At 46.6% G+C, this 25,728-nt stretch overlaps 1 protein-coding gene across 1 annotated transcript in view; it reads right to left on the minus strand.

Moving 5' to 3' along the window:
• Nucleotides 1-25,728, minus strand: part of jade3 (jade family PHD finger 3) — a 44,630-nt gene that overhangs the window by 17,114 nt on the left and 1,788 nt on the right. Inside the window, exons 2-6 of the mRNA XM_036978962.1 lie at nt 9,257-9,315; nt 8,081-8,140; nt 5,457-5,539; nt 4,744-4,901; nt 2,436-2,626 (exon numbers count right to left, since the gene is read on the minus strand). Coding sequence (XP_036834857.1) covers nt 2,436-2,626; nt 4,744-4,901; nt 5,457-5,539; nt 8,081-8,129 — 481 coding nt within the window. The 5' untranslated portion in view covers nt 8,130-8,140; nt 9,257-9,315. The remainder of the gene's footprint in view (nt 1-2,435; nt 2,627-4,743; nt 4,902-5,456; nt 5,540-8,080; nt 8,141-9,256; nt 9,316-25,728) is intronic.

The raw sequence follows: 25,728 nt of genomic DNA on the forward strand, positions 1-25,728 counted from the left end.
GTGTGAAGCCTGTCCCCTGGAAGGCGGAGGTGTGAAGCCTGTCCCCTGGAAGGCAGAGGTGTGAAGCCCGTCCCCTGGAAAGGCGGAGGTGTGAAGCCCGTCCCCTGGAAAGGCGGAGGTGTGAAGCCCGTCCCCTGGAAAGGCGGAGGTGTGAAGCCCGTCCCCTGGAAAGGCGGAGGTGTGAAGCCCGTCCCCTGGAAGGCGGAGGTGTGAAGCCCGTCCCCTGGAAGGCGGAGGTGTGAAGCCCGTCCCCTGGAAGGCGGAGGTGTGAAGCCCGTCCCCTGGAAGGCGGAGGTGTGAAGCCCGTCCCCTGGAAGGCGGAGGTGTGAAGCCCGTCCCCTGGAAGGCGGAGGTGTGAAGCCCGTCCCCTGGAAGGCGGAGGTGTGAAGCCCGTCCCCTGGAAGGCGGAGGTGTGAAGCCCGTCCCCTGGAAGGCGGAGGTGTGAAGCCCGTCCCCTGGAAGGCGGAGGTGTGAAGCCCGTCCCCTGGAAGGCGGAGGTGTGAAGCCCGTCCCCTGGAAGGCAGAGGTGTGAAGCCCGTCCCATGGAAGGCGGAGGTGTGAAGCCCGTCCCCTGGAAGGCGGAGGTGTGAAGCCCGTCCCCTGGAAGGCGGAGGTGTGAAGCCCGTCCCCTGGAAGGCGGAGGTGTGAAGCCCGTCCCCTGGAAGGCGGAGGTGTGAAGCCCGTCCCCTGGAAGGCGGAGGTGTGAAGCCTGTCCCCTGGAAGGCGGAGGTGTGAAGCCCGTCCCCCTGCCCCTTGTCTGTGATTGGTCAACAGTACTACTCCTAGTAGGTGTGGGCACTATGGATGGGTTTTCTTGAATTCATTGTTTGTCGTCATTCAAAAAGCAAATAGTAGTTTTCACTTGAAAAATACTTGACCAAATCTTTAATGTAAAATATAATGAATATGACCTCCTACGCAGAAAAGTCCAAATTCATTACAGATGTATTCATCGTAGATTAATTTGGACTATTGAGGAAGTAGTATATTGTCTGTGTTGCTGCTACGGCATCTCAAGAGGGACAAACAGTAACATTTTATCTTGTTATTCAAGTGAAGGTCTTTTGAGGGAGTATACGAACACAGACATTCACGTCGCCTAGCAGAGTTCTGCTGGGAGAAAACCGAACCTACGCAAGTATGTGGATGTGTTCCTAACCCATGTGTCCTAGCTCAGCAATGTGTTCCTAACCCATGTGTCCTAGCTCAGCAATGTGTTCCTAACCCATGTGTCCTAGCTCAGCAATGTGTTCCTAACCCACGTGTCCTAGCTCAGCAATGTGTTCCTTACCCATGTGTCCTAGCTCAGCAATGTGTTCCTAACCCATGTGTCCTTGCTCAGCAATGTGTTCCTTACCCATGTGTCCTAGCTCAGCAATGTGTTCCTTACCCATGTGTCCTAGCTCAGCAATGTGTTCCTTACCCATGTGTCCTAGCTCAGCAATGTGTTCCTAACCCATGTGTCCTAGCTCAGCAATGTGTTCCTAACCCACGTGTCCTAGCTCAGCAATGTGTTCCTAACCCATGTGTCCTAGCTCAGCAATGTGTTCCTAACACGTGTCCTAGCTCAGCAATGTGTTCCTAACACGTGTCCTAGCTCAGCAATGTGTTCCTTACCCATGTGTCCTAGCTCAGCAATGTGTTCATTACCCATGTGTCCTAGCTCAGCAATGTGTTCCTTACCCATGTGTCCTAGCTCAGCAATGTGTTCCTTACCCATGTGTCCTAGCTCAGGAATGTGTTCCTTACCCATGTGTCCTAGCTCAGCAATGTGTTCCTTACCCATGTGTCCTAGCTCAGCAATGTGTTCCTTACCCATGTGTCCTAGCTCAGCAATGTGTTCCTTACCCATGTGTCCTAGCTCAGCAATGTGTTCCTTACCCATGTGTCCTAGCTCAGCAATGTGTTCCTTACCCATGTGTCCTAGCTCAGCAATGTGTTCCTTACCCATGTGTCCTAGCTCAGCAATGTGTTCCTAACACGTGTCCTAGCTCAGCAATGTGTTCCTAACACGTGTCCTAGCTCAGCAATGTGTTCCTAACACACGTGTCCTAGCTCAGCAATGTGTTCCTAGCACATGTGTCCTAGCTCAGCAATGTGTTCCTTACCCATGTGTCCTAGCTCAGCAATGTGTTCCTTACCCATGTGTCCTAGCTCAGGAATGTGTTCCTAACCCATGTGTCCTAGCTCAGCAATGTGTTCCTTACCCATATGTCCTAGCTCAGCGTTGTGTTCCTAACCCATGTGTTCCAGCTCAGCGTTGAGTTCTTACCCATGTGTTCCAGCTCAGCGTTGTGTTCCTTACCCATGTGTCCCAGCTCAGCGTTGTGTTCCTTACCCATGTGTCCCAGCTCAGCATTGACTCCTTACCCATGTGTTCCAGCTCAGCGTTGAGTCCTTACCCATGTGTCCCAGCTCAGCGTTGTGTTCCTTACCCATGTGTCCCAGCTCAGCGTTGAGTGCCTGCAGCCAGTAGAGGTCCATGTTATCCAGGTCATAAGAGCACATGGCCTCAGCCAGCTCCTTGATGTTAACGTAACCCGTCTCTGTAGAGGCCTGGCTCCAACACTGGATATACCTCTTCTGTAGGGTGAACACCGTCTCCTTAGGCTTCTCCGCTATGTTCCTACAGACACAAACGCAAACAATTGTCAGGAATCACTGGCAGTTTGGGAAGTTTATTATTTTTATTTTACCTTTATTTAACGAGGCAAGTCAGTTAAGAACAAATTCTTATTTTCAATGACGACCTAGTACTACTCCTAGTAGGTGTGGGCACTATGGATGGGTTAACTGCCTGTTCAGGGGCAGAACGACCTTGTCAGCTCGGGGGTTTGAACTTGCAACCTTCCGGTTACTAGTCCAACGCTCTAACCACTAGGCTACCCTGCCGCCCCCAAGTTGTCCAGTACACAGACAAACAGAGAACCAGTAACACTCTACAGTCATACCCATACACAGGTTGATAACGGCAGACCTGGACACTAAGAAGCACCGAAATTGGTACGCAGTGGCTGTACGGTAACATGCTCAGGCTCTGTGCTTCACAGCGCTGTATGGGTTTTGACAGACAGCTGTTCTGAACTAGAGCACAAGAAGTTCCCCCATCCGTCCCGCTAATTGGGCAACTTTTGCACACTTTGAGTGAGGGAATTGCTGTAAATTACGAGGACTCTACGTATTTTGAAAAGATGAGACATTGATGTTTATAATGAATATCGCTTTGATGTCATACAAGCAATCCAAACACACGTCCAAATGTGCACGTCACATTTCCATATAATAAAACTCATGTCATACAGTGTCAACGTTTATGATCAATTTGTTTGATGTACAGTTACAGGATGACACGGTGTCGTACCCTGGCCTGTCCTGAACAGGATGACACGGTGTCGTACCCTGGCCTGTCCTGAACAGGATGACTAGGAGTCGTACCCTGGCCTGTCCTGAACAGGATGACACGGTGTCGTACCCTGGCCTGTCCTGAACAGGATGACTAGGAGTCGTACCCTGGGCTGTCCTGAACAGGATGACACGGCGTCGTACCCTGGTCTGTCCTGAACAGGATGACACGGTGTCGTACCCTGGCCTGTCCTGAACAGGATGACACGGTGTCGTACCCTGGCCTGTCCTGAACAGGATGACTAGGAGTCGTACCCTGGGCTGTCCTGAACAGGATGACACGGCGTCGTACCCTGGCCTGTCCTGAACAGGATGACACGGTGTCGTACCCTGGCCTGTCCTGAACAGGATGACGGTGTCGTACCCTGGCCTGTCCTGAACAGGATGACACGGTGTCGTACCCTGGCCTGTCCTGAACAGGATGACACGGTGTCGTACCCTGGCCTGTCCTGAACAGGATGACACGGTGTCGTACCCTGGCCTGTCCTGAACAGGATGACACGGTGTCGTACCCTGGCCTGTCCTGAACAGGATGACATGGTGTCGTACCCTGGCCTGTCCTGACACGGCGTCGTACCCTGGCCTGTCCTGAACAGGGTGAGCCTGTGTGTGTATTGTGAAGAACATTTGGCGCTGACCACACATCGCATAGGAATGCACGCATGACTCCATTCCGCACCAAAATTACAACCTGCTTCTCTGAATTGCCTTGTGAATGCCTAAAACTGTAAGATAGTATTTTATCATTTATCTCGTGACCCAGATTGCGATTTATAAGTAGACAATTTGTGGATTGTGTAAACAACAGTAGTTGTGTGTTTGTGGGGCTGTGTTCCAAACCAAACAGGCAGGGATGCAGGGCTGTGTTCCAAACCAAACAGGCAGGGATGCAGGGCTGTGTTCCAAACCAAACAGGCAGGGATGCAGGGCTGTGTTCCAAACCACTACAAGTGTGCTTACTCTAGTTCCTCAACTGCACAGCAAAAAAAAATACTTTATAGCTGAAGACTATTTTTTTAATCATAAAAGTATATTGAAATTATTTAGGAGTTGTACACAGTCTGGAGAGGTGTGGCCACTTGGAGACACCAGTCAGACCTCTCACTCAAACCCACAGTCTGGAGAGGTGTGGCTACTTGGAGACACCAGTCTGGAGAGGTGTGGCCACTTGGAGACACCAGTCAGACCTCTCACTCAAACCCACAGTCTGGAGAGGTGTGGCCACTTGGAGACACCAGTCTGTCCTCTCACGTGGGAGGATTACCTGATAGAGGCGTGTGGGAGGGTTACCTGAAAGAGGCGGTGGGAGGATTACCTGATAGAGGCGTGTGGGAGGGTTACCTGATAGAGGCGTGTGGGATGGTTTCAGGGAAGGCGGGCACCTGCACCCCCTTCTCCCACTCCTGTCTCCAGGTGTCCCCCAGCAGGTAATAGTCTTCAGGGGAGACATGGTGAGAGTCTGGCAGCTTCATGGCACTGATCAGGTCTTTCCTGAACACCTAGAGAGGAGGAGAGGGGGTATCAACAGGCTGACAGACATTCTACCCTAGGGAGAGAGGAGAGGGGGTATCAACAGGCTGACAGACATTCTACCCTAGGGAGGGACGAGAAGGGTATCAACAGGATGACAGAGGCATTCTACCCTAGGGAGAGAGGAGAGGGGGTATCAACAGGCTGACAGACATTCTACCCTAGGGAGGGACGAGAGGGGTATCAACAGGCTGACAGAGGCATTCTACCCTAGGGAGGGAGGAGAGGGGGTATCAACAGGCTGACAGACATTCTACCCTAGGGAGGGAGGAGAGGGGGTATCAACAGGCTGACAGACATTCTACCCTAGGGAGGGAGGAGAGGGGTATCAACAGGCTGACAGACATTCTACCCTGCATGTAACGAATACTCAGGAAGCTGCAGCTTTCTGACCATGTGTCCAAAATGGCCCCCTATTACCTAAACAGTGCACTACTATTGACCAGAGCCCTATGGAGTTGTCATCAGGGAACAACCTGAGAACCAGCCTATAGACAGGAAACAGTGTCCTTCTCTTACTGTACCTCTGCTGGTTTCTTGGGCATGGGAGCAGGGGTTCCAGGTTTGCTTCCATACTTGTTGGAGGAGCAGAATGAGGTGGAAGGACCTGAAGGAAAAGGGAGTTTGAGAGAGGAACAGGGCGTACATGCCAGGGTTGGGCTCAATTCTAATTGGAGGCAGTCAATTCTGTAAGTAAACTAAAATGACAATTCAATCGAAAAAAAAATGTCCTTCATTTCCAATGGCTTTTCAATAAGCTGAAATGTAGTAGCTATTTATTATTATAGCTATCAACCCTGGTACAGGTTTTAAATCTTCCTGAATTGACTGGCTTCGTTTCAAATTGAGCCAACCCTGGTACAGGTTTTCAATCTTCCTGAATTGACTGGCTTCGTTTCAAATTGAGCCAACCCTGGTACAGGTTTTCAATCTTCCTGAATTGACTGGCTTCGTTTCAAATTGAGCCAACCCTGGTACATGTTTTCAATCTTCCTGAATTGACTGGCTTCGTTTCAAATTGAGCCAACCCTGGTACAGGTTTTCAATCTTCCTGAATTGACTGGCTTCGTTTCAAATTGAGCCAACCCTGGTACAGGTTTTAAATCTTCCTGAATTGACTGGCTTCGTTTCAAATTGAGCCAACCCTGGTACAGGTTTTAAATCTTCCTGAATTGACTGGCTTCGTTTCAAATTGAGCCAACCCTGGTACAGGTTTTCAATCTTCCTGAATTGACTGGCTTCGTTTCAAATTGAGCCAACCCTGGTACAGGTTTGAAATCTTCCTGAATTGACTGGCTTCGTTTCAAATTGAGCCAACCCTGGTACAGGTTTTAAATCTTCCTGAATTGACTGGCTTCGTTTCAAATTGAGCCAACCCTGGTACAGGTTTTAAATCTTCCTGAATTGACTGGCTTCGTTTCAAATTGAGCCAACCCTGGTACAGGTTTTCAATCTTCCTGAATTGACTGGCTTCGTTTCAAATTGAGCCAACCCTGGTACATGTTTTAAATCTTCCTGAATTGACTGGCTTCGTTTCAAATTGAACCAACCCTGGTACATGTTTTAAATCTTCCTGAATTGACTGGCTTCGTTTCAAATTGAACCAACCCTGGTACGTTTGACCTGTTTTTCTTTGTCAAGATGAAAATGCAAAACATGCAACAAACACTTCGGAAAGTATTCAGACCCCTTGACTTTTTTTCCAGATTTTGTTACATTACAGCCATTTTCTAAAATTAATATGTAACCCCTCCCCCCTCAATCTACACACAATACCCCATAATGTCAAAGCTAATTTATCAAATAAAATAAATGGAAATATCATATTTCCATAAGTATTCAGACCGTTTACTCAGCACTTTGTTGAAGCACCTTTAGCAGCGATAACAGCCTGGAGTCTTCTTGGGTATGAAGATAACTTGGCACATCTGTATTTGGGGAGTTTCTCCCATTCTTCTCTGCAGATCCTCTCAAGCTCTGTCAGGTTGGATGGGGAGAGTTGCTGCACAGCTATTTTCAGGTCTCTCCAGAGTTGTTCGATCGGGTTCAAGTTCGGGCTCTGGATGGGCCACTCAAGGACATTCAGATACTTGTCCCGAAGCCCCTCCTGCGTTGTCTTTGATGTGTGCTTAGGGTCGTTGTCCTGTTAGAAGGTGAACCTTCGTCCCCAGTCTCAGGTCTTAAGCGCTCTGGAGCAAGTTTTCATCAAGGATCTCTGTATAACGGATCTTTGCTCCGTTCATCTTTCCCTTGATCCTGTCTCCCAGTCCCTGAAAAACATCCCCACAGCATGCTGCTGCCACCACCATGCTTCACTGTAGGGGTTGTGCCAGGTTTCCTCCAGGCATGACACTTGGCATTCTGGCCAAAGATTTCAATCTTGGTTTCATTAGACCAGAGAATCTTGTTTCTCATGGTCTGAGAGTCTTTAGGTGCCTTTTGGTAAACTCCAAGCAGGCTGTCGTGCCTTTTACTGAGGAGTGGCTTCCAACTGGCCACTCTACCATAAAAGGCCTGATTGGTGGAGTGCTGCAGAGATGGGAGAACCTTCCAGAAGGACAACCATCTCCACAGAGGAACTCTGACAGCGCTCCAGAGTGACCATCGGGTTCTTGGTCACCTCCCTGTCGCTCGGTTTGGCCGGGCGGCCAGCTCTAGGAAGTATCTTGGTGGTTCCAAACTACTTCCATTTGGAGGCCACTGTGTTCTTGGGGACCTTCAATGCTGCAGAAATGTTTTGGTACCCTTTCCCAGATCTGTGCCTCGATCGACACAATCCTCTCTGAGCACTACGGACAATTCTTTCGACCTCATGGCTTGGTTCTTGCTCTGACATGCACTGTCAACTGTGGGACCTTATATAGACAGGTGTGTGCCTTTCCAAACCATGTCCAATCAATTGAATTTACCACAGGTGGACTTCAATCAAAATGTCAAAAAAAGCTTTTTTATTATGGGGTAGTGTGTGTAGATTGTATTAAATAACATTTGCTCAGCATTTTTGAATAAGGCTGTAACGTAACAAAATGTGGAAAAAGTCCAGGGGTCTTAATGCTTTCCGAAGGCTCTGTGTACTAGGTATAAAAAAATATAAAAAACAATCACATGTCGTTTTAGGTCATGAAGTTTATGCAGAAAGTGAACTCACTCTCATTGTCAGAACTGTCACTGCTGCTTGAAGACCTGAGCCGTTTCATCCTGACGTATCCTACAGGGGGAGAGGCATGAGAAGAGGCATGAGAAGAGGCATGGGAAGAGGCATGGGAAGAGGCACGGGAAGAGGCACAGGAAGAGGCACGGGAAGAGGCACGGAAAGAGGCACGAGAAGCTGAGCAATGAGACGTAGAATAACTATATATGAACCCACAGGGGGAGAGGCATGAGAAGAGGCACGAGAAGAGGCACGAGAAGAGGCACGAGAAGAGGCACGGAAAGAGGCACGGGAAGAGGCACGGGAAGAGGCACGGGAAGAGGCACGGGAAGAGGCACGGGAAGAGGCACGGGAAGAGGCACGAGAAGCTGAGCAATGAGACGTAGAATAACTATATATGAACCCAACGGGAGACTAAAGAACTTCCATCCTATCCAATAACATCGTTCATACCATCTTCTTTATATCTGGAAGCTGTAAGGGGTACAAATCAAGATGCAGGGGTGATAAATTTGACCTCTTTATCTGAAAGCCCAGAAAAACAAAGTGCTCTGTCAAAAGGCTGTAAACTATGTCAGAACGAGGTTTTTGTCAGAACCTAGAGAGAGATTTTCAATGCCCTCCGTTTGTGATGAACATGAATTAGTGGGCTTTAATTGGATGTTCAGTCAAATGCTCCTCTGTTCATTTTGTCAAAATAAACATTTTAATTTCAGAAAGAAGGTCTCTTGTGTTTCTTTAGACAGCTGCAGAACTCACCCTTAAATGACATCCTGTATACTTGAATCACTTTACCAATATGTTATTGAGCTCATTTCTGGGTGTGGAAATTATATTTTAATGGGTTTTTTGTTTTGTTTAAAAAATAAAGGTCACCAGAACCAAGCTTTTCAAAACGTAAACATGTTTTTTTGTGGGGGGGGGGGGGGGGGGGGTCCTCGGAAACACCCAAAAACAGGGGGACCCCCCAACAGCTAACACATTTTCCAGAGGACACACTGGGGCCAGTTATCTACAAAATTCTATACTTTGGGAGAGGGCAGAAAACAGTTTTCAACCAGCGATTGAGTTGTGTGAGTCTGCTGTAGAGCTCACCACTCCCCCTAACTGGGAGGGGGACAGAGACAAGTACTTGATACTGACACATCAGCAAGCAGCACGGAGACAACTCACCATAAATGTCACGTCACAAAGTCTTCCTCTGGTGCACTCCAACCAACCTCCTCTCATCCCTGTAGACAGATTACAACAGCTCATGTCATTATGAGTCCATAGATGGAATAGCTGTTGGTAGGAGAACCCTATCAATAGCTGTGGGTAGGAGAACCCTGTCAATAGCTGTGGGTAGGAGAACCCTGTCAATAGCTGTGGGTAGGAGAACCCTGTCAATAGCTGTGGGTAGGAGAACCCAGTCAATAGCTGTGGGTAGGAGAACCCAGTCAATAGCTGTGGGTAGGAGAACCCTGTCAATAGCTGTGGGTAGGAGAACCCTGTCAATATCTGTGGGTAATGGGCTGGATCCACTAGACAATATGATCCATCTGGAACAACTAGACAATATGATCCTGCTGGTAGGGGGCTGGAACCACTAGACAATATGATCCATCTGGAGCCACTAGAAAATATGATCCATCTGGAGCCACTAGAAAATATGATCCTGCTGGTAGGGGGCTGGAACCACTAGACAATATGATCCTGCTGGTAGGGGGTTGGAACCACTAGACAATATGATCCTGCTGGTAGGGGCTGGAACCATTAGAAAATATGATCCATCTGGAACCACTAGACAATATGATCCATCTGGAGCCACTAGAAAATATGATCCTGCTGGTAGGGGGCTGGAACCACTAGACAATATGATCCTGCTGGTAGGGGCTGGAACCATTAGAAAATATGATCCATCTGGAACCACTAGACAATATGATCCATCTGGAACCACTAGACAATATGATCCTGCTGGAACCACTAGACAATATGATCCTGCTGGAACCACTAGACAATATGATCCTGCTGGTAGGAGGCTGGAACCACTAGACAATATGATCCATCTGGAACCACTAGACAATATGATCCATCTGGTAGGGGGCTGGAACCACTAGACAATATGATCCATCTGGAACCACTAGACAATATGATCCATCTGGAACCACTAGACAATATGATCCATCTGGAAGCACTAGACAATATGATCCATCTGGAAGCACTAGACAATATGATCCATCTGGAAGCACTAGACAATATGATCCATCTGGTAGGGGGCTGGAACCACTAGACAATATGATCCATCTGGAACCACTAGACAATATGATCCTGCTGGAACCACTAGACAATATGATCCATCTGGTAGGGGGCTGGAACCACTAGACAATATGATCCATCTGGAACCACTAGACAATATGATCCTGCTGGTAGGGGGCTGGAACCACTAGACAATATGATCCATCTGGTAGGGGGCTGGAACCACTAGACAATATGATCCTGCTGGTAGGAGGCTGGAACCACTAGACAATATGATCCATCTGGAACCACTAGACAATATGATCCATCTGGTAGGGGGCTGGAACCACTAGACAATATGATAGGGGGCTGGAACCACTAGACAATATGATCCATCTGGACCCACTAGACAATTTGATCCATCTGGAACCACTAGACAATATGATCCATCTGGAACCACTAGACAATATAATCCATCTGGTAGGGGGCTGGACCCACTAGACAATATGATCCTGCTGGTAGGGGGCTCGACCCACTAGACAATATGATCCTGCTGGTATGGGGCTGGACCCACTAGAAAATATGATCCATCTGGAACCACTAGACAATATGATCCATCTGGAACCACTAGACAATATGATCCATCTGGTAGGGGGCTGGACCCACTAGACAATATGATCCTGCTGGTAGGGGGCTGGACCAACTAGACAATATGATCCTGCTGGTAGGGCGCTGGAACCACTAGACAATATGATCCTGCTGGTGGTAGGGGGCTGGACCCACTAGACAATATGATCCTGCTGGTGGTAGGGGGCTGGACCCACTAGACAATATGATCCTGCTGGTAGGGGGCTGGAACCACTAGACAATATGATCCTGCTGGTAGGGGGCTGGACCCACTAGACAATATGATCCATCTGGTAGGGGGCTGGAACCACTAGACAATATGATCCTGCTGGTAGGGGGGTAGAACCACTAGACAATATGATCCATCTGGAACCACTAGACAATATGATCCTGCTGGTAGGGGGCTGGACCAACTAGACAATATGATCCTGCTGGTAGGGCGCTGGAACCACTAGACAATATGATCCTGCTGGTGTTAGGGGGCTGGAATCACTAGACAATATGATCCTGCTGGTAGGGGGCTGGAATCACTAGACAATATGATCCATCTGAAACCACTAGACACTATTATCCATCTGGTAGGGGGCTGGAACCACTAGACAATATGATAGGGGGCTGGAACCACTAGACAATATGATCCATCTGAAACCACTAGACACTATTATCCATCTGGTAGGGGGCTGGAACCACTAGACAATATGATAGGGGGCTGGAACCACTAGACAATATGATCCATCTGGAACCACTAGACACTATTATCCATCTGGTAGGGGGCTGGAACCACTAGACAATATGATCCATCTGGAACCACTAGACAATATGATCCTGCTGGTAGGGGGCTGGAATCACTAGACAATATGATCCTGCTGGTAGGGGGCTGGAACCACTAGACAATATGATCCTGCTGGTAGGGGGCTGGACCCACTAGACAATATGATCCATCTGGTAGGGGGCTGGACCCACTAGACAATATGATCCATCTGGAACCACTAGACAATATGATCCATCTGGAACCACTAGACAATATGATCCTGCTGGTAGGGGGCTGGACCCACTAGACAATATGATCCTGCTGGTAGGGGGCTGAAACAACTAGACAATATAATCCATCTGGAACCACTAGACAATATGATCCATCTGGAACCACTAGACAATATGATCCATCTGGTAGGGGGCTGGACCCACTAGACAATATGATCCATCTGGAACCACTAGACAATATTATCCATCTGGAACCACTAGACAATATGATCCTGCTGGTAGGGGGCTGGAATCACTAGACAATATGATCCTGCTGGTAGGGGGTTGGAACCACTAGACAATATGATCCACCTGGAACCATTAGACAATATGATCCATCTGGAACCACTAGACAATATGATCCATCTGGTAGGGGGCTGGACCCACTAGACAATATGATCCATCTGGAACCACTAGACAATATTATCCATCTGGAACCACTAGACAATTTTATCCTGCTGGTAGGGGGCTGGAATCACTAGACAATTTGATCCTGCTGGTAGGGGGCTGGAATCACTAGACAATATGATCCTGCTGGTAGGGGGCTGGAACCACTAGACAATATGATCCTGCTGGTAGGGGGCTGGACCCACTAGACAATATGATCCATCTGGTAGGGGGCTGGACCCACTAGACAATATGATCCATCTGGAACCACTAGACAATATGATCCATCTGGAACCACTAGACAATATGATCCTGCTGGTAGGGGGCTGGAACCACTAGACAATATGATCCATCTGGTAGGGGGCTGGAACCACTAGACAATATGATCCTGCTGGTAGGGGGCTGGAACCACTAGACAATATGATCCATCTGGAACCCCTAGACAATATGATCCATCTGGAACCACTAGACAACATGATCCATCTGGAACCACTAGACAATATGATCCATCTGGTATTGCACATCAACACGAGAAACACTATTGTACTGTAACACTATCTATTGCCAAAGACATTGCAGTTCATTGCCAAAGACATTGCAGTTCATTGCCAAAGACATTGCTCAAACTGTTAGTTGAGTGTTCATACTATAGTTATTTCATGAAACTGAATAACACAGGACTCACCATTGGTGAAAGTGCAACTTGCAGTCACTGACAAGTCTACTGTAACACCCTTGATACCCCACTGACTAACGAACCCCTGTAATATGGTCTACTGTAACACACCTAGTCCCCCTGAGCATGTTACTAACCCCTGTAATATGGTCTACTGTAACACCCCTAGTACCCCTGACCATGTTACTAACCCCTGTAATATGGTCTACTGTAACACCCCTAGTACCCCTGACCATGTTACTAACCCTAGTACCCCTGACCATGTTACTAACCCTAGTACCCCTGACCATGTTACTAACCCTAGTCCCCCTGACCATGTTACTAACCCCTGTAATATGGTCTACTGTAACACCCCTAGTACCCCTGACCATGTTACTAACCCTAGTACCCCTGACCATGTTACTAACCCCTGTAATATGGTCTACTGTAACACCCCTAGTACCCCTGACCATGTTACTAATCCTAGTCCCCCTGACCATGTTACTAACCCTAGTCCCCCTGACCATGTTACTAACCCCTGTAATATGGTCTACTGTAACACCCCTAGTCCCCCTGACCATGTTACTAACCCTAGTCCCCCTGACCATGTTACTAACCCTAGTACCCCTGACCATGTTACTAACCCTAGTCCCCCTGACCATGTTACTAACCCCTGTAATATGGTCTACTGTAACACCCCTAGTACCCCTGACCATGTTACTAACCCTAGTACCCCTGACCATGTTACTAACCCTAGTCCCCCTGACCATGTTACTAACCCCTGTAATATGGTCTACTGTAACACCCCTAGTACCCCTGACCATGTTACTAACCCTAGTACCCCTGACCATGTTACTAACCCCTGTAATATGGTCTACTGTAACACCCCTAGTACCCCTGACCATGTTACTAATCCTAGTCCCCCTGACCATGTTACTAACCCTAGTCCCCCTGACCATGTTACTAACCCCTGTAATATGGTCTACTGTAACACCCCTAGTCCCCCTGACCATGTTACTAACCCTAGTCCCCCTGACCATGTTACTAACCCTAGTACCCCTGACCATGTTACTAACCCTAGTCCCCCTGACCATGTTACTAACCCCTGTAATATGGTCTACTGTAACACCCCTAGTACCCCTGACCATGTTACTAACCCCTGTAATATGGTCTACTGTAACACCCCTAGTCCCCCTGACCATGTTACTAACCACTGTAATATGGTCTACTGTAACACCCCTAGTACCCCTGACCATGTTACTAATCCTAGTCCCCCTGACCATGTTACTAACCCCTGTAATATGGTCTACTGTAACACCCCTAGTACCCCTGACCATGTTACTAATCCTAGTCCCCCTGACCATGTTACTAACCCCTGTAATATGGTCTACTGTAACACCCCTAGTCCCCCTGACCATGTTACTAACCCCTGTAATATGGTCTACTGTAACACCCCTAGTCCCCCTGAGCATGTTACTAACCCCTGTAATATGGTCTACTGTAACACCCCTAGTACCCCTGACCATGTTACTAACCCCTGTAATATGGTCTACTGTAACACCCCTAGTCCCCCTGACCATGTTACTAACCCCTGTAATATGGTCTACTGTAACACCCCTAGTACCCCTGACCATGTTACTAACCCTAGTACCCCTGACCATGTTACTAACCCTAGTACCCCTGACCATGTTACTAACCCTAGTCCCCCTGACCATGTTACTAACCCCTGTAATATGGTCTACTGTAACACCCCTAGTACCCCTGACCATGTTACTAACCCTAGTACCCCTGACCATGTTACTAACCCCTGTAATATGGTCTACTGTAACACCCCTAGTACCCCTGACCATGTTACTAATCCTAGTCCCCCTGACCATGTTACTAACCCTAGTCCCCCTGACCATGTTACTAACCCCTGTAATATGGTCTACTGTAACACCCCTAGTCCCCCTGACCATGTTACTAACCCTAGTCCCCCTGACCATGTTACTAACCCTAGTACCCCTGACCATGTTACTAACCCTAGTCCCCCTGACCATGTTACTAACCCCTGTAATATGGTCTACTGTAACACCCCTAGTACCCCTGACCATGTTACTAACCCTAGTACCCCTGACCATGTTACTAACCCTAGTCCCCCTGACCATGTTACTAACCCCTGTAATATGGTCTACTGTAACACCCCTAGTACCCCTGACCATGTTACTAACCCTAGTACCCCTGACCATGTTACTAACCCCTGTAATATGGTCTACTGTAACACCCCTAGTACCCCTGACCATGTTACTAATCCTAGTCCCCCTGACCATGTTACTAACCCTAGTCCCCCTGACCATGTTACTAACCCCTGTAATATGGTCTACTGTAACACCCCTAGTCCCCCTGACCATGTTACTAACCCTAGTCCCCCTGACCATGTTACTAACCCTAGTACCCCTGACCATGTTACTAACCCTAGTCCCCCTGACCATGTTACTAACCCCTGTAATATGGTCTACTGTAACACCCCTAGTACCCCTGACCATGTTACTAACCCCTGTAATATGGTCTACTGTAACACCCCTAGTCCCCCTGACCATGTTACTAACCACTGTAATATGGTCTACTGTAACACCCCTAGTACCCCTGACCATGTTACTAATCCTAGTCCCCCTGACCATGTTACTAACCCCTGTAATATGGTCTACTGTAACACCCCTAGTACCCCTGACCATGTTACTAATCCTAGTCCCCCTGACCATGTTACTAACCCCTGTAATATGGTCTACTGTAACACCCCTAGTCCCCCTGACCATGTTACTAACCCCTGTAATATGGTCTACTGTAACACCCCTAGTCCCCCTGAGCATGTTACTAACCCCTGTAATATGGTCTACTGTAACACCCCTAGTACCCCTGACCATGTTACTAACCCCTGTAATATGGTCTACTGTAACACCCCTAGTCCCCCTGACCATGTTACTAACCCCTGTAATATGGTCTACTGTAACACCCCTAGTACCCCTGACCATGTTACTAACCCTAGTCCCCCTGACCATGTTACTAACCCCTGTAATATGGTCTACTGTAACACCCCTAGTACCCCTGACCATGTTACTAACCCCTGTAATATGGTCTACTGTAACACCCCTAGTACCCCTGACCATGTTACTAACCCTAGTCCCCCTGACCATGTTACTAACCCCTGTAATATGGTCTACTGTAACACCCCTAGTACCCCTGACCATGTTACTAACCCCTGTAATATGGTCTACTGTAACACCCCTAGTCCCCCTGACCATGTTACTAACCCCTGTAATATGGTCTACTGTAACACCCCTAGTACCCCTGACCATGTTACTAACCCTAGTCCCCCTGACCATGTTACTAACCCCTGTAATATGGTCTACTGTAACACCCCTAGCACCCCTGACCATGTTACTAACCCTAGTCCCCCTGACCATGTTACTAACCCCTGTAATATGGTCTACTGTAACACCCCTAGTACCCCTGACCATGTTACTAACCCTAGTACCCCTGACCATGTTACTAACCACTGTAATATGGTCTACTGTAACACCCCTAGTACCCCTGACCATGTTACTAACCCTAGTCCCCCTGACCATGTTACTAACCCTAGTACCCCTGACCATGTTACTAACCCCTGTAATATGGTCTACTGTAACACCCCTAGTCCCCCTGACCATGTTACTAACCCTAGTACCCCTGACCATGTTACTAACCCTAGTCCCCCTGACCATGTTACTAACCCCTGTAATATGGTCTACTGTAACACCCCTAGTCCCCCTGACCATGTTACTAACCCTAGTCCCCCTGACCATGTTACTAACCCCTGTAATATGGTCTACTGTAACACCCCTAGTACCCCTGACCATGTTACTAACCCTAGTCCCCCTGACCATGTTACTAACCCTAGGACCCCTGACCATGTTACTAACCCCTGTAATATGGTCTACTGTAACACCCCTAGTACCCCTGACCATGTTACTAACCCTAGTCCCTCTGACCATGTTACTAACCCCTGTAATATGGTCTACTGTAACACCCCTAGTACCCCTGACCATGTTACTAACCCTAGTCCCCCTGACCATGTTACTAACCCCTGTAATATGGTCTACTGTAACACCCCTAGTCCCCCTGACCATGTTACTAACCCTAGTACCCCTGACCATGTTACTAACCCCTGTAATATGGTCTACTGTAACACCCCTAGTCCCCCTGAGCATGTTACTAATCCTAGTCCCCCTGACCATGTTACTAACCCTAGTACCCCTGACCATGTTACTAACCCCTGTAATATGGTCTACTGTAACACCCCTAGTCCCCCTGACCATGTTACTAACCCCTGTAATATGGTCTACTGTAACACCCCTAGTCCCCCTGACCATGTTACTAACCCTAGTCCCCCTGACCATGTTACTAACCCTAGTCCCCCTGACCATGTTACTAACCCCTGTAATATGGTCTACTGTAACACCCCTAGTACCCCTGACCATGTTACTAACCCTAGTCCCCCTGACCATGTTACTAACCCCTGTAATATGGTCTACTGTAACACCCCTAGTACCCCTGACCATGTTACTAATCCTAGTCCCCCTGACCATGTTACTAACTCTAGTACCCCTGACCATGTTACTAACCCCTGTAATATGGTCTACTGTAACACCCCTAGTACCCCTGACCATGTTACTAACCCTAGTCCCCCTGACCATGTTACTAACCCCTGTAATATGGTCTACTGTAACACCCCTAGTACCCCTGACCATGTTACTAACCCTAGTCCCCCTGACCATGTTACTAACCCCTGTAATATGGTCTACTGTAACACCCCTAGTACCCCTGACCATGTTACTAACCCTAGTCCCCCTGACCATGTTACTAACCCCTGTAATATGGTCTACTGTAACACCCCTAGTACCCCTGACCATGTTACTAATCCTAGTACCCCTGACCATGTTACTAACCCCTGTAATATGGTCTACTGTAACACCCCTAGTACCCCTGACCATGTTACTAATCCTAGTCCCCCTGACCATGTTACTAACCCCTGTAATATGGTCTACTGTAACACCCCTAGTCCCCCTGACCATGTTACTAACCCTAGTACCCCTGACCATGTTACTAACCCCTGTAATATGGTCTACTGTAACACCCCTAGTCCCCCTGACCATGTTACTAACCCCTGTAATATGGTCTACTGTAACACCCCTAGTCCCCCTGACCATGTTACTAACCCTAGTACCCCTGACCATGTTACTAACCCTAGTACCCCTGACCATGTTACTAACCCTAGTACCCCTGACCATGTTACTAACCCCTGTAATATGGTCTACTGTAACACCCCTAGTACCCCTGACCATGTTACTACCCCTAATCCCCCTGACCATGTTACTAACCCCTGTAATATGGTCTACTGTAACACCCCTAGTACCCCTGACCATGTTACTAACCCTAGTACCCCTGACCATGTTACTAACCCCTGTAATATGGTCTACTGTAACACCCCTAGTCCCCCTGACCATGTTACTAACCCCTGTAATATGGTCTACTGTAACACCCCTAGTCCCCCTGACCATGTTACTAACCCTAGTAATATGGTCTACTGTAACACCCCTAGTACCCCTGACCATGTTACTAACCCTAGTCCCCCTGACCATGTTACTAACCCCTGTAATATGGTCTACTGTAACACCCCTAGTACCCCTGAGCATGTTACTAACCCTAGTCCCCCTGACCATGTTACTAACCCCTGTAATATGGTCTACTGTAACACCCCTAGTCCCCCTGACCATGTTACTAACCCTAGTACCCCTGACCATGTTACTAACCCCTGTAATATGGTCTACTGTAACACCCCTAGTACCCCTGACCATGTTACTAACCCTAGTCCCCCTGACCATGTTACTAACCCCTGTAATATGGTCTACTGTAACACCCCTAGTACCCCTGACCATGTTACTAATCCTAGTACCCCTGACCATGTTACTAACCCCTGTAATATGGTCTACTGTAACACCCCTAGTCCCCCTGACCATGTTACTAACCCCTGTAATATGGTCTACTGTAACACCCCTAGTACCCCTGACCATGTTACTAACCCCTGTAATATGGTCTACTGTAACACCCCTAGTACCCCTGACCATGTTACTAACCCTAGTACCCCTGACCATGTTACTAACCCTAGTCCCCCTGACCATGTTACTAACCCCTGTAATATGGTCTACTGTAACACCCCTAGTACCCCTGACCATGTTACTAACCCTAGTACCCCTGACCATGTTATTAACCCCTGTAATATGGTCTACTGTAACACCCGGTAGTGTCACTAACTGACACAGGAAACAGAGGGCTGCACTGTGTGAAGTAAACAGCTCTAATAACTATGTACTGACAAGTCCTATTTGGAGATACTGCTACGTCCTATTTAGAGATACTGCTCCTCTCACGTCCTATTTAGAGATACTGACACGTCCTATTTAGAGATACTGACACGTCCTATTTAGAGATACTGACACGTCCTATTTAGAGATACTGACACGTCCTATTTAGAGATACTGACACGTCCTATTTAGAGATACTGACACGTCCTATTTAGAGATACTGCTCCTGACACGTCCTATTTGGAGATACTGCTGACAATGGAAGTGGTGGGGGGTGTGTCTAATGGCAAGCTATTCCCTATATAGTGCACTACTATAGACCAGAGCCCTATTCCCTATATAGTGCACTACTATAGACCGAAGCCCTATTCCCTGTATAGTAAAATACTATAGACCAGAGCCCTATTCCCTATATAGTGCACGACTATAGACCAGAGCCCTATTCCCTATATAGTGCACTACTATAGACCAGAGCCCTATTCCCTATATAGTGCACTACTTTAGACCAGAGCCCTATTCCCTATATAGTGCACTACTATAGACCAGAGCCCTATTCCCTATATAGTACACTACTATAGACCAGAGCCCTATTCCCTATATAGTACACTACTATAGACCAGAGCCCTATTCCCTATATAGTACACTACTATAGACCAGAGCCCTATTCCCTATATAGTGCACTACTTTAGACCAGAGCCCTATTCCCTATATAGTGCACTACTATAGACCGAAGCCCTATTCCCTGTATAGTAAAATACTATAGACCAGAGCCCTATTCCCTATATAGTGCACGACTATAGACCAGAGCCCTATTCCCTATATAGTGCACTACTATAGACCGAAGCCCTATTCCCTGTATAGTAAAATACTATAGACCAGAGCCCTATTCCCTATATAGTGCACTACTTTAGACCAGAGCCCTATTCCCTATATAGTGCACTACTATAGACCAGAGCCCTATTCCCTATATAGTACACTACTATAGACCAGAGCCCTATTCCCTATATAGTGCACTACTATAGACCAGAGCCCTATTCCCTATATAGTGGTACTACTATAGACCAGAGCCCTATTCCCTATATAGTACACTACTATAGACCAGAGCCCTATTCCCTATATAGTGCACTACTATAGACCAGAGCCCTATTCCCTATATAGTGGTACTACTATAGACCGAAGCCCTATTCCCTATATAGTGCACTACTTTAGACCAGAGCCCTATTCCCTATATAGTGCACTACTATAGACCAGAGCCCTATTCCCTATATAGTGGTACTACTATAGACCAGAGCCCTATTCCCTATATAGTGGTACTACTATAGACCGAAGCCCTATTCCCTATATAGTGCACTACTTTAGACCAGAGCCCTATTCCCTATATACTGCACGACTATAGACCGAAGCCCTATGGCTTTTTACCAGCCAAAATATTTTTGCCCCATTATCACATCAACCCCCTCCCCAGATGAGCTCTGTAATGTTTCTAAAACAGGAAATGTATTAGTAAGAAGTAATGTGGTATTCTACTCAATTTAATGTGACCAGAGTCTTTTAATCAAAATATCAGAGACAAAATGTTCAGCTGCCCCTTTAAGGGCGGGAGGTTACCGTGGTAATGGTGTCACATGTCTGAGATGTTGGATGTGACTTGTAGTAGACAGCCACTCTGCTATCAGTTGAAGCAGCAGAACCAAACTAACATTGAACAACAACCTAGCTTGTGGACGAAACCATGTACAAAGCCAAGAAACACAGGACAAAGTCCCACTTTGCTGACTGGACTAAATCACACCAACTTCCATGTCTGTGGCAGTGCCCTCAAATATGAATCTATCAGCACGAAAACTGACAATTCAGCCACTTTATAACTTGTTAATATGCTGTAAGATGTGACACGGATGTTTTAGAGTTGTTGCTTGTCATACGACAGGATTCCTAGTTTGTGTCATGTTGAAGTTACTGTATTGCCCTCATCTACAGCATAACTACCATTTCCAGAACAACCGATAATCGTCCAACCCGACATATCGGGTCGATATTGGCCTTTTCTAGTCTATCGGCTGTCCACTATGCCAATAGTCCCTATAGATAGAAACACTGCTGCTATGCCACGAGCACTGTACAATGCTGAGGAATGTCTAGCTGGTCAAATCAGCATCTAGCTCATTCTCTAACAGAAAGGTAAGGTATTGAGACGTGGATGAATTGACCAGTGCCTTCCCCACAGCCTCCCTTAGCTGGTGATACTCTGTGCCTTCCCCACGGCCTCCCTTAGCTGGTGATACTCTGTGCCTTAGTGTTGATACTCACCAGCTGGGAATATTGAAGACTCATGTTTGATTTGATATGTTAAAAGGAACCACCAGCTTTCATATGTTCTCATGTTCTGAGCAAGGAACTTAAACGTTAGCTTTCTTACATAGCACATATTGCACTTTTACTTTCTTCTCCAACATGTTGTTTTTGCATTATTTAAACCAAATTGAACATGTTTCGTTATTTATTTGAGGCTAAATTGATTTTATTTATGTATTATATTAAGTTAAAATAAGTGTTCATTCAGTATTGTCAATCACCACATCCTCATTGGCAGACTCGACAGCCTTGGTTTCTCAAATGATTGCCTCGCCTGGTTCACCAACTACTTCTCTGATAGAGTTCAGTGTGTCAAATCGGAGGGTCTGCTGTCCGGACCTCTGGCAGTCTCTATGGGGGTGCCACAGGGTTCAATTCTTGGACCGACTCTCTTCTCTGTATACATCAATGATGTCGCTCTTGCTGCTGGTGAGTCTCTGATCCACCTCGACGCAGATGACACCATTCTGTATCCTTCTTTGGACACTGTGTTAACAACCCTCCAGGCAAGCTTCAATGCCATACAACTCTCCTTCCGTGGCCTCCAATTGCTCGTAAATACAAATAAAACTAAATGCATGCTCTTCAACCGATCGCTACCTGCACCTGCCCGCCTGTCCAACATCACTACTCTGGACGGCTCTGACTTAGAATACATGGACAACTACAAATACTTAGGTGTCTGGTTAGACTGTAAACTCTCCTTCCAGACCCACATCAAACATCTCCAATCCAAAGTTAAATCTAGAATTGGCTTCCTATTTCGCAACAAAGCATCCTTCACTCATGCTGCCAAACATACCCTTGTAAAACTGACCATCCTACCAATCCTCGACTTCGGCGATGTCATTTACAAAATAGCCTCCAATACCCTACTCAACAAATTGGATGCAGTCTATCACAGTGCAATCCGTTTTGTCACCAAAGCCCCATATACTACCCACCATTGCGACCTGTACGCTCTCGTTGACTGGCCCTCGCTTCATTCTCGTCGCCAAACCCACTGGCTCCATGTCATCTACAAGACCCTGCTAGGTAAAGTCCCCCCTTATCTCAGCTCGCTGGTCACCATAGCATCTCCCACCTGTAGCACACGCTCCAGCAGGTATATCTCTCTAGTCACCCCCAAAACCAATTATTTCTTTGGCCGCCTCTCCTTCCAGTTCTCTGCTGCCAATGACTGGAACGAACTACAAAAATCTCTGAAACTGGAAACACTTATCTCCCTCACTAGCTTTAAGCACCAACTGTCAGAGCAGCTCACAGATTACTGCACCTGTACATAGCCCACCTATAATTTAGCCCAAACTACTACCTCTTTCCCTACTGTATTTTATTTATTTATTTAGCTCCTTTGCACCCCATTATTTGTATTTCTACTTTGCACATTCTTCCACTGCAAATCTACCATTTACCATTTACTTTGCCACCATGGCCTTTTTTGCCTTTACCTCCCTTATCTCACCTCATTTGCTCACATCGTATATAGACTTGTTTATACTGTATTATTGACTGTATGTTTGTTTTACTCCATGTGTAACTCTGTGTCGTTGTATGTGTCGAACTGCTTTGCTTTATCTTGGCCAGGTCACAGTTGTAAATGAGAACTTGTTCTCAACTTGCCTACCTGGTTAAATAAAGGTGAAATAAAATTAAAATAAATTGTTGTAATTGTCATTATAACAAATAATAAAAATACAAAAATAAGCCGATTGATCAATATCTGCTTTTTTTAGTCCTCCAATAAATCGGTATCGGCGTTGAAAAATCCTAATCGGTCGACCTCTGGTAGGTAGAGTTAATAAAGTGACAATGCATAGATAATAACAGAGAGTAGCAGCAGCGTGGAAGAGGGGGGAGGGGGGCAATGCAAAGAGTCTGGGTAGCCATCTGACTAGATGTTCAGGAGTCTTATGGCTTGGGGGAAGCTGTTGAGAAGCCTCTTCGACCTAGACTTGGCGCTCCGGTACCGCTTGCCGTGCGGTAGCAGAGAGAACAGTCTATGACCAGGGTGGCTGGAGTCTGACCATTTGTAGGGCCTTCCTCTGACACTGCCTGGTATAGAGGTCCTGGCAGGAAGCTTGGCCCCAGTGATCTACTGGACCATATGCACTCCCCTCTGTAGTGCCTTGCGGTCGGAGGCCCGAGCAGTTGCCATACTAAGCAACCAGGCATCCCCTCCACAATCAACTTAGAAACGTTATCTCCATTCCAAAAGACTGAAACAGGTTTCAGATACTTGTGTTGCTCCAAATCTTAATAACCTGTTCACTTCAAATGATATGCCTTGGCTAACGAAGATTAAACAGGACCTGATTAACTGGTCACCCTACCAAAGTCTTTTTGGCAGGATTAATGTCGTCAGGATGAATATCCTTCATCGGCTAAATGATCTACTCTGAAATATCCCCTGCCATCTATCGCAGTCCTTTTGCCAGAAAATGAATGCCAATCTAAATATATCTGGAGCAATAAGAAACCTATTAACCTAAGGATTTAGCAGGGATCTCTTTGCCAAAACCACAACTATATTACTGGTCTGCACATGATTAGTTGGTGCCTAGACAGACACCACACAATTTAGGTTTGGATGGAACCAATAGCATGTCACCCAAGCACATTAGCTTCCTTACCATGTATTTAATAGCATTGAAAAGATCCCGACCTTATCTGACAATTGTAACAGTGCAGAATGCACTCTTAGCTTGGAAACATGCAAAGAGGTACCTGCAGATTCCAGACGATGTATCACTCTGGTCACCGTTTGCCCTTAATCAAGATTCCCCCCAAATAAGGAGTATTGGACTTCTGGACTAGAAGAAGAAGATGATGATTGCTGACCTTAGAGCCTTTATTTGCTCAGGACACTTATATCGTTCCAACAGATAAAAACTGAGATTGACTTTCTCAACAAAGATTTTTTTTTACCTACATCTTAGACACTTCATAGGAGTCAATTAACTACGTTTTCAAATGACTGAAGATTTGAAATCTATTGACGAATCCTACTGTTCGGAGAGGTTTAATCTCCGACATATATTCTATTCTATTTGACAGAAGTTCCTCATCTTATGCTGCGTTGAAACCCGTTTGGGAGAGAGACATTGGACATGGGTGAGGAAGAATGGGCTTCTATATGCCAACGGGTCTACCCCAAATGCAACTCCATAAGCAAACAACTCCATTTCTTCATAGAACCTACTTTACACCGGTTTGTCTTCACTCTACTTTGATTGTAACATTGTGCTTGACCCTGATTCTGAACATCTGCTCAATAACCTTGTAAACTTAGCCAAAAAAAATCATATTGTTACTATGGTCCACACCTGAAGTACCATCTGCGAGAAAGTGGCTCTCAAGCTTCTGCTATTCAACTCCCCAATAAAATAAAATAAAAAACTCTGTAAAAGTAAATTCTGTTCGTAGCTGTATACCATTAGTAGGGCCAGGATGATACCAATAATCGCAATATTTTTTCCATGGCAAAAATGAAAACACTGAAGCAATTCACACTCCTTGGTCCTTTAAAAACCTGCTGTATGTAAAATGTTGTGTGCTATAGCTTGGAAATAAATACCTGTGACTCGATGACAACATAATAATGATGTTTGTTTACAACATTAGTGAGGTTTTCCTAAAGAAGTTCAATCCGCTTAACGTTTTGTTTCCTCCAGAATTCCTCTGACACTAACTACTTCCACAGACATATCTGGCTCATTGTTCTTTCACCGAATGTATAAATGTGAGGCCTCCGGTTGGCGTTCACACTCACTACCAAATATGGTGATGAGAGGAAGTCCAGTGACCGGCAGTGGGAGAAGATTGAAGCAAGATGGCCGTTAAACTACACATTTCCTCATAGATTAAACATTTGATCTCCATACAGTTTTCAGATTCCAAAACTAGAAACTGTAACAAACGGAGTGGACTGCATTTTGTAGACGTTACCCTATGTCAAAGTTTTAAAAAAATTACATTGTTTAGAAGGAAAGCCAGGGCAAACA

The sequence above is a fragment of the Oncorhynchus mykiss genome, chromosome 5 (genome assembly GCF_013265735.2).
Source record: "Oncorhynchus mykiss isolate Arlee chromosome 5, USDA_OmykA_1.1, whole genome shotgun sequence".
NCBI lineage: Eukaryota > Metazoa > Chordata > Actinopteri > Salmoniformes > Salmonidae > Oncorhynchus > Oncorhynchus mykiss.